General features: G+C 38.5%; 1 protein-coding gene across 1 annotated transcript in view; it reads right to left on the bottom strand.

Annotated features, from left to right (window-relative positions):
• Positions 1-3,643: 3,643 nt before the first annotated feature.
• The window catches only part of LOC149279003 (retinoblastoma-associated protein-like), a 79,238-nt gene continuing 70,721 nt past the window's right edge, over positions 3,644-12,160 (bottom strand). Inside the window, exons 21-26 of the mRNA XM_089501492.1 lie at positions 10,209-10,322; positions 9,565-9,731; positions 8,387-8,417; positions 8,032-8,174; positions 6,410-6,459; positions 3,644-3,717 (exon numbers count right to left, since the gene is read on the bottom strand). Coding sequence (XP_089357618.1) covers positions 3,644-3,717; positions 6,410-6,459; positions 8,032-8,174; positions 8,387-8,417; positions 9,565-9,731; positions 10,209-10,322 — 579 coding nt within the window. The remainder of the gene's footprint in view (positions 3,718-6,409; positions 6,460-8,031; positions 8,175-8,386; positions 8,418-9,564; positions 9,732-10,208; positions 10,323-12,160) is intronic.

The following is a 12,160-nucleotide window of genomic DNA, read 5'->3' as shown; positions in this document are numbered from 1 at the left end:
AACAAGTGAGATATCATTGTGATTAAATTAAATTTTTAGGTATTTAATTTTAAATCTCGTGATATGCATTGTTTTATTTGAATTATGCATTTTTTTTTAAATGAAAATTTGGGAAAGCTTTGAATCAAAATCTATTTTTATTTTAAAAGTAAAATCCTTAAACAAATCCTTTTATTGGTGGGTCAGGCTTCAAAAAATCAGTAATACGGTATTACTTTTTACTGACCAGTGAATACAGTATTGTTTCCGCTACTATATCATTCTAAGAGATATTCTCTGGTCCTTCGATATACTCCGTGACCAACATACACAGGTAATCTAGACTTGGATTTTTTCCTGATTTATAATGTAATAACTGGCATTTAAGTATGTGTAATAAAATAAAGCAGCATTATGTCAAACAATGGCATAATGAAGATAATGTATTAGCATTCATGCTGTTTATTGACACTACATGGTACGTTGGAGTCCCTGCCATACTCAAGCACAGGAGTTTGATGCCCAGCACTACATACTGCATTGGGTTAGATTTACAGAATTGCCTTCAGCCAGGAGATGTTGGTGCTTAATAACATCTAAAGACCTACCTCTGTCATACAGTTTATTAACTAAGATGCCTTGGGCGAGTTTTTGAGATTGAATTCTTAAATGTGTCATCACACACCTTGGTGCTCCTGACCTTGGGGATGAAAGTATTTGCAAGCAAGTTATTTTGGTGTTAAAATCTGTGATCAAATGATAGGTGAAAGAGTGATGAGTTAGTTTTAATGAATGTCAGCTTACAAGTGAGGTATATGTAATGGGTCTCAAATATTTTTATTACCTATGTAAGTGTCTCAAGTGGAAGTTATTTCTGCTAACAAATGCCACCAACAGTGTGGGCAGTCCAACTACAGTAAGAGGAAGTCATTTGTGATTTTGCTTAATGATGGATAGGGGGGGGAGCAGGATACATTTTTATGAGTACTGGGCACCTGCCCTTTTCTACTAAGTCAGACCCTATGGAAACCATCTACTGGCAGAGCCCATAAAAAAAGCCCCTATAGGTGAGAGGCAGCTTGCATTCCCTTAATAATCTAAATTCAGTTTCTTTAAAAGCAAGGTTGCCGAACAATCTGATTACCAATTGTGACGGGCACACCTTGCACCCTAGCTGGGTACGCCGGTCGGTTCTGCAATGCTTCCTGCCGGAACCGAAAGGGTTAAAACCGATGTCAGCCCTAGACGATACTAGCGAGGCAGTGTTCAGGAACTGGCCTGGTGTCCCTACGATCGTAACCCCGCAGCTACAGGCAGTGCAGAGAGTGGGGAAATGGATAACATGTAGTTGTACTGCTGATGTACAAAAGCAATATGTAAAAAGAGACTAGCGAGCACACACTGTTCCAAAATGATGATGCTGTAAGCAAACAATTGGTCTAAACTCATAGAATGAAAGCTGGTAAGAACAATTCAGTCTATCTAGTCACCCATTTTTCCTGGTCTATTTGGTCTCATCTTAGGGTCAGGGTACAATCAGTATCTACTCTGGTATTCACCATAACCTTTTATAAAACTCCATATGAACTTTGCCAACACCCTCAATTGGATTGAAAACAATGGCCCCTTCCCTGTGCTATAAAGACATTATGCCATGATATAGCTTTGGTGATTGCCACGCATGAATGGCGACCCCCGCTTTCAACGCTCAAGACTTCATTATCTGATTTTTTTTCCCCCCACATTTACAGCGTACAATAAATTGAAGCAAAAACAGAACAAGAGTCTTTGTATTCCCTTATCAATCACTGCTTTAATATACAGCTCAGCGTATGAAATCATCAAGCATAGTCTGTAGCCATTAAATGAAGTATGTAAGGATACATGTATACAGTAACATGCTGGCTGCATCTCCAGCACGTGACTCATGTATGGAATTTAGATGTATATTTGCGAATTGCACAAAATATTTCCTCAGAATGCATGTTTTGTAACATATTTCAATACATCTTCTTTCAAGTTCTCACAGGCATCATGTATGCGGTATAAAGTTCTACCAAAGCCCTTTGCGGAGGATATGCTGTCAGAGTCCAGTTCTGTTGGCAGCTACAGTGTGTCTTCGTAAAAGGCATTGTAAACGCACCTTGGCTGCCATTTTGCACCCTCTAGATTACAGTTTGAGAAATATCACCACCTATGTACACCAGAACCGACCATGGTGTTCCAAGTACTGAGTAAAGTGTAAATACAAATGTGTATGAGGTAAGGGATTTCTCTTTCTTCAGTAGTATGGTTACAAATTAAATTCAATTACAATTCAATAAAAATGTGCATGCAATAAAACAAACATAAAATACTGAAACGTAGTTGGGTTGGCAGCTTTAGTGCGTCATGACGAAGCCTCAAAGTAAGACATTAGTGCCTGACACAGAAGTGTATTCACCAAATCTCCAGTATTCTAGAGAGATGAGCATTTCATTCACACACTTCACTCTGCATTCCAGTCACCAGCAAGCCCCTCATATGTGATAAAGTGTGGGGGGCAATTGGAAATTAAACTGGAGGAGGTCTATTCCCTAAATGAGAGCTTTGGTTTGAATACCAACAGTGCTGTACATTATGAAGATCCAACCCCAGTGAGCTCATGCTGCAGGGAGAGCTAGGCTGGCACTTCATGATGTATCGGGTATAGCAAGACACTGTCACATACAGAACCAATGATCAGAGTCCATCTTAAGAGGTTTCTGCTGCTGGAGAGACGGGGTAAAAACCTATTATTGGCGTAAAATGTTTTAGCTGCTGACCACCATCTGTCTGGGACACCATATTCTGTATGGAAAACACTGTATTATTTTATTTTACACAAATTAAAAGTATGAAAAAGCACAGTTCTGTTTCTTCATCAAATAAAAGTCCTGAAACAAGCTCATTGAAGAGGAATAATAAAAAAAAACCCCAACAACATTTTAATAACTAAACATACAGGGTAGAGATACATATCTCCGAGCACATCTGGGTATTAGAGGTGAACGTTTCATATTGTCTTGGTGCTCAATCAGGTAACAGTCTTAAAAAAAAAAAAAAAAAAAAGTCAAAAAAGCTGTGCTTTAATTAAAACAAATCTAGTAATGTTCGTCTACTTATTGAACCTGATGCTTCCAAAACAACACCAGGCAACAGCTTTAGAGTTATTTTCTACACAAACTGCTATCTGTGTGGTAAAGAATGTAGAATTAGCAGGCAAGTGGTTTTGTGACAGCCTTCTCACCGTAACTGTGCATTATGGAGGGTCAGCACTTCGTAATGCATAAGGGACATTGGCGAGATGAAATATATCCACTAAATCAGGATATGCATGAATGGCACAAGTCCAATACCAACATGGTTAATAAAGGGGAAGGATCTTCAAAACCCCTGAGCAACCCCCCCCACACCTTACACAAAGAAGGTCATGCCCATGCCGCACAAAGCTTTTTAGTTAGGCCAAGAGATACCTACTGCCATTTGATTTTGTGTGAATTCTTAATACATTTTTCATATATATTTATAGATAAAACAAAAATAAAAAAAATGAGTGTGATAAGAACGCTTACAAGCTAACCAGTTAAAAGGAAGAATGGAGACAGCTAGCTGTCTGTCACTGAATAAAGGTTAGAAAAACATTTCACTTTTCTTCGTTCTTGGCAAAGTCCATGGAACCCTCTAATTTCTGCTTCTGCATTCTTGTTCTTGTAGATGCTGGGAAACAAAGTAACCAGAAAAACCGGGTGAAAAAAGTAACACTGGACAATATATAACTGTAAGCAAGCAGTGATGTCAGGAATTTTACTAGGCAAACAGCATTTCAGTAATTAATTTACCTTTTAATTATGGTAATTAAGTATGGTAGGCATTAGAGGGGCTTCTAGTTCAGCCTTGGTTGATGGACAGTCAGCACTTAATAGTTAAATATATTGATGGAGAACCGGTTTGCCCTCACAGTCTTTCTTCGGTAATCAGGGTTCGGTTAAACAAAATAATCTCCATCAATTATCTTATTTGTAGGTATTTAACCCGGCAGCCTCTCCCTAATGTCTCCTCAGCAAAACGAAGAAAAAAAATCACTTTATTGTATTTACCTGCGCAGGTATACTGTTTGTATGGTCTACAAACATTATTAGTTCAGACATAATAGTGCCAAAGTACTTAGTATTCTGCACGGCGAAGGTCTCAACGCCATGCCAAGTTTATTATAATCAGGTTCTCCACAGCAAACCAGGTTAGAAATGGCCATTTCAGAAAAGCCGACAGTCCTAGACAATGTTATGTGTTGAATTTAAATCAGGAAATGGGGACGACAGACTAATGAAAAGAAAAATAACGTGCAGATGTGAGACAAACGGGTGTCTGGACTGCTTTGATCCAACTCCATCACACTATTACATTTATAAAGTATACAGCCCCAGAGATATTTTCTGTGTGTATATTGTGCAGATAAGGTGCAAATCTTGTGTACATGTCCCTGTAATGGAGCATTTGGAGAGCAGGTGGGCCAACGCTCAATCTCCGGTATTGTAGTAGCCTGAATGTCCAGCTGTTTGCAGGAGACTGTTGAGGGGAGATGACTTTTTCCGGGGTTCCCAGGTCAAGGAGAAGCCCTGAAGAAGAACCCAGATCCAAGTTTGGCAAACCTGCCTGGACCTGTGTGTACAGTTTGGGGAGGTTTCCAGAGTCTGGCAGGAAAGTGAAGCGCATTATTACTCTGGCCAGTCTGGGTCAGCAAAGTATATCCAGAGAGGACTCCAATGGGAGCTTGGCCTTGGGGATGATTTGTGTTTTTGTGTACCAGCTAATAAATCACATTTTAAAGCAAATCAGTGTTCCTGAGCCTTATTACCCTAGAGGGGTGTGCTTAAGATCCCTAAAAGTGACATTTATGGCCCTCATGCTACAGGGTTTGCCACAAACCCCAGATGCTTTATTAATATTTCCATTGCAAATATGCTCTGGGTATAGGTTTATTAATATACTTACTTACCACGTACACAAATCAGCATACAAGCGGCCACATTAACAGCTATGACACTAATTTCTAATCACCATGGTGACAAGCACTGCCGGCTCATTTCTAACACCTGCCATACCGGCTGTTAAGGAATACCTTCCAGGTAAAGAACCAAGCAAACACCTGGCCACATCTAACAGTATATATCGTCTCGTTACCCCACCAAATAGGACAAGCCTCCCCTTCAGCTCAAAACATTTTCAATGGTAAAAAGCGACTCTGCTTTTTATAGCAAGGTTTGAGGTTTATGTTCAGCTGAGCGTCCTGCCGTTTATAACCCACATATTTAAAATTCTACAACAAACGGCTTAGAGCGTTTATCACTTTGGACAAATACTGATGTGGTAACGCAGAAAAAAATTTTATTGAGGAAATCATTACGTAAGAAAATCTGCAACACACGCAAGTGGCTGGGCTTTCAGCATGCTACAATTTCCACAACATCGACAGCATTAACACGTCATTTGTCTTTAGGCCTAACGTGGAAGGTAAAGACAAACAATTGGAACCTGTTTCAGACACAGTCCAACACTGTCCCAGACTTCTACCATTTCCAGACATTGACCAAGGAAAGTGCATGGTTTAAATACTTTCAATTCCATTATGTATATCAGCAGGAAAGTCCCTTTATTCACAATAAATGATAACTGGGACTTATCTTCAATTATTCAGAACAGAACTATTGCTTTGGTACACAGCTACAAAAAGTTTTGGTTTCTGCCCAAAGTAACCAATGTAGGGTCAACGCAGAGAAGACTTCCTACTGCAGAAAACAGCTGAAATATTGGTATAATGGAGCAATACCGAATCAGATACTAGTTTCCCCACACCGTACAAATGAGAGATTAAGTTTATGTATACTGGTATGCCAAAAAAGGGGCAATGTTTTCTAAGCATGAAACAGTTTTATTTATGTAGTAACGTGCAATTCAGATGTTGTTTGTAGGTCTGGAGGTCACCATTGATGTGGTCCTGTGATATTGGAGGGCATGTCTTACTCAAAATAAAACACGCTGGTCTAATGGTTTATAGCAGAGCACGTGTAATTTGGCCCTTTCCCTGACATACTTTTGTTAGTCAAAGGTCCCTGTGGGTGATTTTCTCGGAGGCGTTCTATTTGTCAGAAGGCGGTATGATTAAGACTTGTGAAATGTGTTTCTACAGTAGATTGGATCAAGATAAGTCACAGAAGGCTATAGAAGCACTGGAGAGACTCACAGAAGTGCTGCGGAATAATTGCAGGGCTATGTGCAGACTGTACTGGCCCCTACGTTACCATTCAACATGGACAACCGTGACCGTAGCATAAGATTACGTATCATACCAAACAGGTGCCTTACCAATACAAAGAACTGCCTTCACCCCGCGTCACTTGAGAATACTTACTCATTTCCGCAAGCTTCTGCTGAAATTTAGACTCTCCAGGATTATGTTTGCTGCAATGGAAGCATCAGAAAACATGTTGAGAAAGATCCACTGAATAATGATATACAGTATTGAATATGAATATGCTGACAATTGTTTTAATATTGTGACACATTCCTGTGTTATTATACAGTTACTGCAGTCACAACAGCCTACAAGCTTCGGAATAACCTGCAGTCACATAATGCAATCACAATTTCCAGATAATTAGAGGGCTTCACTCACGGAATAACATGTTTGATGCCTTGTTAGAAAAACGTCTCGGCAAAAATAAGTAACTGGGAAAATGGATTAAAACCAGTACAACAAACATTTATACTGACACAAACGTGTACTGTAGTGAATGGAAACAACAGAGCTTTTCCTGCACGCTGGAGCTGGCGTGCAAGAAATATATTTATTTCCTAATTGGAGTTTGGTGACACAATGTTTGTGGTTCCACTAACATGATTTTTACCCCGTGGAAAGTTTTGGCTTCTGTAGTTTCAATTCCCTAACACTTTAGGGGGGGGGGGGGGGGGGTGATGGTATATACCTAAAAGGATTCCTCAGACTAAAATTCTATATGAATGTTTTTAAAAATAATAATAATAAAGCAGCACTGGTAAGCTATATATATATATATACATATACATATATATATATATATATATATATATATATATATAAAGTCCAAATGAAAGTCTGAAATAAACAAGACAGAAACGTTGACTTGAAAACCGAAGTTGTTTGTGTGGTTATTTGGAAAGTTCCTGGAGTGCCGGTAACTATTTTTGGACTTTATATTATTTACTGCTACAGCTATTTGGCACCGGGCATAAACTTGGCATTTGGAGTGCAATTGTTAATTTTGGACTTTTGGACTGTGAGCAAAAATTGCTCTGATCCTATAGCATAAAAAAACCCTTGTCTTTAAGGGGTTAAAGGACAAAATAAGGGAACATTTTGAGTGATACGCATTGAAACAAGACAATGGGAAAACATCACAAGTGGTAGACATATATATATAAAAAAATTAAAATAAATAAAAACAAACAAAAACGGATAACAGAAAATAAATAAAAGCAACAAAACAAAAACAGATAACATTCATACCACTGAGCACAAACTACATGAATCAGAATAACGTTATGGCAGCCCCATGTCTGGAGGAGCATAACGTAGCCTACAGCTCAATACGTTTTGGTGTAAATGTGGGCACAACATGCTGAAATCTGCCTCTAATCACTAATTATTCATTACCAGGAGTATCCAAGGTGTTTGCTGTCCCATCACTAGTTTACACCGCCAAATGTAAAGTTCTGAGTTTATGCTTTGCGTGACATAGGTGCATACGGGTTACTAGTGGTTCCATGATATGCACAGCAACATATCCCAGGACAATACATACATACAGATGAGAACTCCTCAACACATCTTGCGAGGAGCAACAAAACTAAGAACACTCCAACACTTACATCTAAATCTGAACGTCTCCATTTTTCACAGACAACGAGCTTAAACTGAATTACTGATTGAGATCCATCATAACCAGCAAATCACCTAAATGTATTACTCCATTGCTCCCTTTGAAGCTCACATACCTTCCATCTGCTTCATCTTGGCCATCCGTATCAAAACGCAGTTTCTTGAGCGGTTTAGGCGCCATGCCATCATCAGTGCTTCTTTTAAGGGGACGCTCACTGCTCCTTACCATTTGGTTTATTTTTTGAAACTTGTCAGGAGACTGAATGGAGAGAAAAGTTGCAATACCAGGGCTTTAATTCATGAAGATGCAGGAATATAATGTTGCGAGTCACATGGTAAAGCTATATTATACTTCCATGCAAATACACAAGGGGGTGTTTTCAATAATTATTAAACTAGCTGGAGCAATAATTATGATCACTCTCTCTTTGTTACATAATATAACAAGCCAATAAGCACACGGAAACTTACCCCAAATGTCTCACCGATGGACACAAGGATTCTGTGAACAAAGAGAAAATAAATGGAGAGAAGCTCAATCTTCACAGTAAGAAAAATAAGAATATGGAACTCTCTGCCCATGGATGTTGTATCATCTAACTGTGGATATTTTTAAGAAAGGTCTGGATGCTTTTCTGGTTCAGCATAACATAAAGGGCTACAACTGCTAAAAAGACAGTCGTATTAGAAGGTTGATCCACGGAGTAATCCGATTGCTGCTATGGAATCAAGAAGGATTTTTTTCCCCTGTTGTGGCATAATTGGTAATTGTCCCAAGTAGGGTTTTTGCCTTCTTTTAGACCAACTTTAGAACTAGGTATGTGTGAAAGGTTGAACGCGATGGACTGAAGCCTTTTTTCAACCTACTATGCTATACTATACTATACTACTAAACTAAATGAGCTGCTGACCCCTGCACAGTCCTTTTGCTTGGCGGGCAGATTAGATGTTGTGCGCTGAAATATGTCACCTTGCAATCACTGGATACGATGCATGACTAAAGGCCAACCCTAGCTAATTCCTAATGCAAGAAGGGTTGTGCTGGCCCTATGTTTGATCTAAATACATTCCATAAGGGCCTAACTGACCACACCTTGCGCCAGGGGCTTGCTGGATTTGGCACTTCTCTATGCCCAGTTAAACTGCTTTCTTACCCTTCAACACAAGGTTTAGTGAATAAATCCTATAATGTGCTATTTTGACCGTTTCACATAAAAGTTGGCCTTTATTCCTTTTGAATGGTAAATATTTTTACAGGCTGCACTATTTTGGGAATTTCTTTCTTTTGAACTATTTTCCTGCCAGTAGAATACAAGGAAGGAAACCTGAAGTAGATGATATATTTGTATTGGTTTCATGTCTCCTGTTGATCATTTCTGTAAATCATTTGCACATGTACTACTCCAATCACAAAAAAAAGAACTTTTTCAAAGCCTATTCACATATATGTTTTATATTTATACATTTGAAAGTTAGAAACAAATCATTATGGAGTGATAAACTTCTTAGAATTGAACTTAATTACAAACATTCTAAGAAAATGTACACAATTATATCCACCAAAAACCCCATGATAAGCATGTATGAGGCCACAAAAGGATTGACACAATCTAAACAGAACATTGTACAAACTTAGAATGGCTACAAACCTTGACCCTGGGGTCATCTTGGTTGGAGAAAGAATTCCTTCTGATGCTTTATATGGGCTTTTTAAGGGGGAAACGTATATGTTATTTCCACCAGGCACTCTTAACGGGGAATTTGCAAATCTGTAAGGGCTTTGTGGAATGGGTGGTATGGGTGACAAAGGAGGTGGCTGAAAAATAATGTACTTGAGATTAGTTATACAAAGGAATAAACAAAGTAATAAAAAATCTGATAACAATTCTGTTACTGTTTACACAATGTTTTGTTAAATGTGAAAATATTAAGCAATACAAAATTAAACCTTTCAAAAGTTCTGGGACACAGTGACATTTACAGGCATAGGCCTAGGTAGGTATGGGAGAGCAGATCTCCCCGTTGGGTTATCAGGCTCTCTGGTGTGCTGCTGTTTAAAAAGCTGGTTGGGGATATTGGTTACATCTCCCGTTTACACCATAAAGGTCTGTGCACAGCCTCCGTAGAGCCCTGCACAGCTCATCCTTCAGAAGTAGAGTTCTGTTACATGATGTCATATACCAACTGTGACAGCTTTTGTAGAGGTAAAACCTGGCTGGCAGCTGTGGGCCACTCGGAGCTCAGAGTAATCTGGCAATTGGAGAGTGAAGAAAAGACTGTAGTTATATCTCACCCTGTTTGACGCATATTGCAGAATGACACTTTTCAATTTCAACATGAAGACCAGGTTGTAAAAGACTATTATCGAGTCGTGTTTCCCTTCTCGAACCAATACATGCTTAAAGGTCTGTAAAAAATATAGATACAAGCACTAGTTACTTACAGTTGTTAACTGCACATGACAAATACAGAATCCAGGTAGATTAAACAGTAAACTATATTTTTGCTCAAAGTAAAAGGGAGTAAATCCCATTTACACTAACAGACCGTGCAGCCCCACTCCATATGGACCCCAAGAAATAGTGGCATAAAATGACATGTTCTGGGATTTTAAAATGTGAGTCGCTGTGCTTTCCTTTGCCTTTCCTGAATGTAAACAATTGTGTTTACAACGTTGAAAAAAGTTCTATAAATAGAGCTAGAAGAATTCCAAGCAAACAGGATCTAGGTTAATTATCGATACTAACTCCTTAAGGACCAGGGTTATTTTACAATGTTTGCAAAAAAAGAACCATAGTAATTTTGGGGTTTTTGCATGTCTTTATTCAACTGTAATTTACCACCAACTCAATTAGTTTAAACCCACAATGTATGTATTTTTCAGGACATGTAGGGCTTTCCTTTAAAATACTAGTTATTGTGTCAAGCCTCTTTTCAACCTAGCGCACTTCCCTGTGTTTTGAAAACCATTCTTAGACCGTCTTCTCTTTTACGATTAAACTAGCTGGGAAACCCCATTTACCCTTAATAGCTTTTGCACGCATATCTTCAGTATCTTGTCACAAACTCTTCCTAGCCATTCTAGTTTGAAATGATTCACTTTTATGTATTTTTAAATTTGGGGATTTTTTCTAAATCTTTTTTATCAGTTGCTTCTCTCGTTGTCTGGGCGTTTATTCTATATGATTGCAAACAATGATTACTTTTCTTGGTACAGAATTAGGCCCAGATTTAGGTTTCAGTATACAATGATTGCATGTAAACTTATCTATAACACTTAAAACTTTAAAATATTCTAATAAATATTCCTCTTATTTCTCTTGACTCTGGGATCTTTCTGGTTCTAATTTTTTTTCTGGAACTATCATCTAGATCGGCCAGCTTTATCTCCAAATAATCTCCAGCTGTTCCTGCTGGTCTTTATTCTTAGTACATAAAAACGTAGTCGTATTCATTTTTTTCAAGAAGGTTTTGTACCATATCTCCTAGTGCAATTAAATCTTCGGTCTAGAAGATTTCTATTTTAATCTGATCTAATTTCAGAAGTAACATTTCTAGTTCTAAACTCCCCGTATTCTCTCCAATATTCAGATCTGTCTCAGATGATCCTAAACTAACTGCAGGGACATTTCAAATGTTTTGAGATAAAGGAGAGAAAAATCCTGACAGACTCTTATCCACCCTTCGTGGAGTCTTTTAAGACTCGTTCTTTTAAGTTCTCTTTTTTATGTGGTGGTTTCTCAATTTTTATTTACCATGTGTATAGCCTCTTTATTTCAATAAACTAAAAATGTTTTCCCTTTTCTCTCCTCTTCCATTCCCTCTATCCGTTTTCTCTTTCTTTCTACTCTCCTTCCCTTCTGCCTCCTAGAATAAATGTGTCCTATAACATTCCCAAATCCTAAAACAAAGCATTCCCATTGGGCTTTCAGGAGCAAATGCTCAGGAGGACTCGCTGTTGCCAGTCTGCAGATAGCAGCATCTGCTTCCTTGAGACTGCAGTGTCGAGTTGGGGACATTTTATTACTCTCTTGTGCAATATAGATTGTATAGCTCCTTCTAGATTGTTTAAGCAGGGCCCTCCTTACCGTTGTTATACACTACTTGTTATGTCCTGTTTACGCATTGTACAGCTCTGTGGGATATGATGGTGCAGTATAAGTCAATAAATAATATTGTACTGAGCATGACTGGCATATAGTACAGTACATATTCAGAGCGGCTGGAATTCTACATGTTGACTAG

Source organism: Sceloporus occidentalis, unplaced genomic scaffold (genome assembly GCF_023333645.1).
Source record: "Sceloporus occidentalis isolate IW3139 unplaced genomic scaffold, rSceOcc1.0.p SCAF_175, whole genome shotgun sequence".
NCBI classification, from domain to species: domain Eukaryota; kingdom Metazoa; phylum Chordata; class Lepidosauria; order Squamata; family Phrynosomatidae; genus Sceloporus; species Sceloporus occidentalis.
Note: the sequence above shows the minus strand (reverse complement) of the source record. Positions and strands in the feature narration are given on the sequence as shown.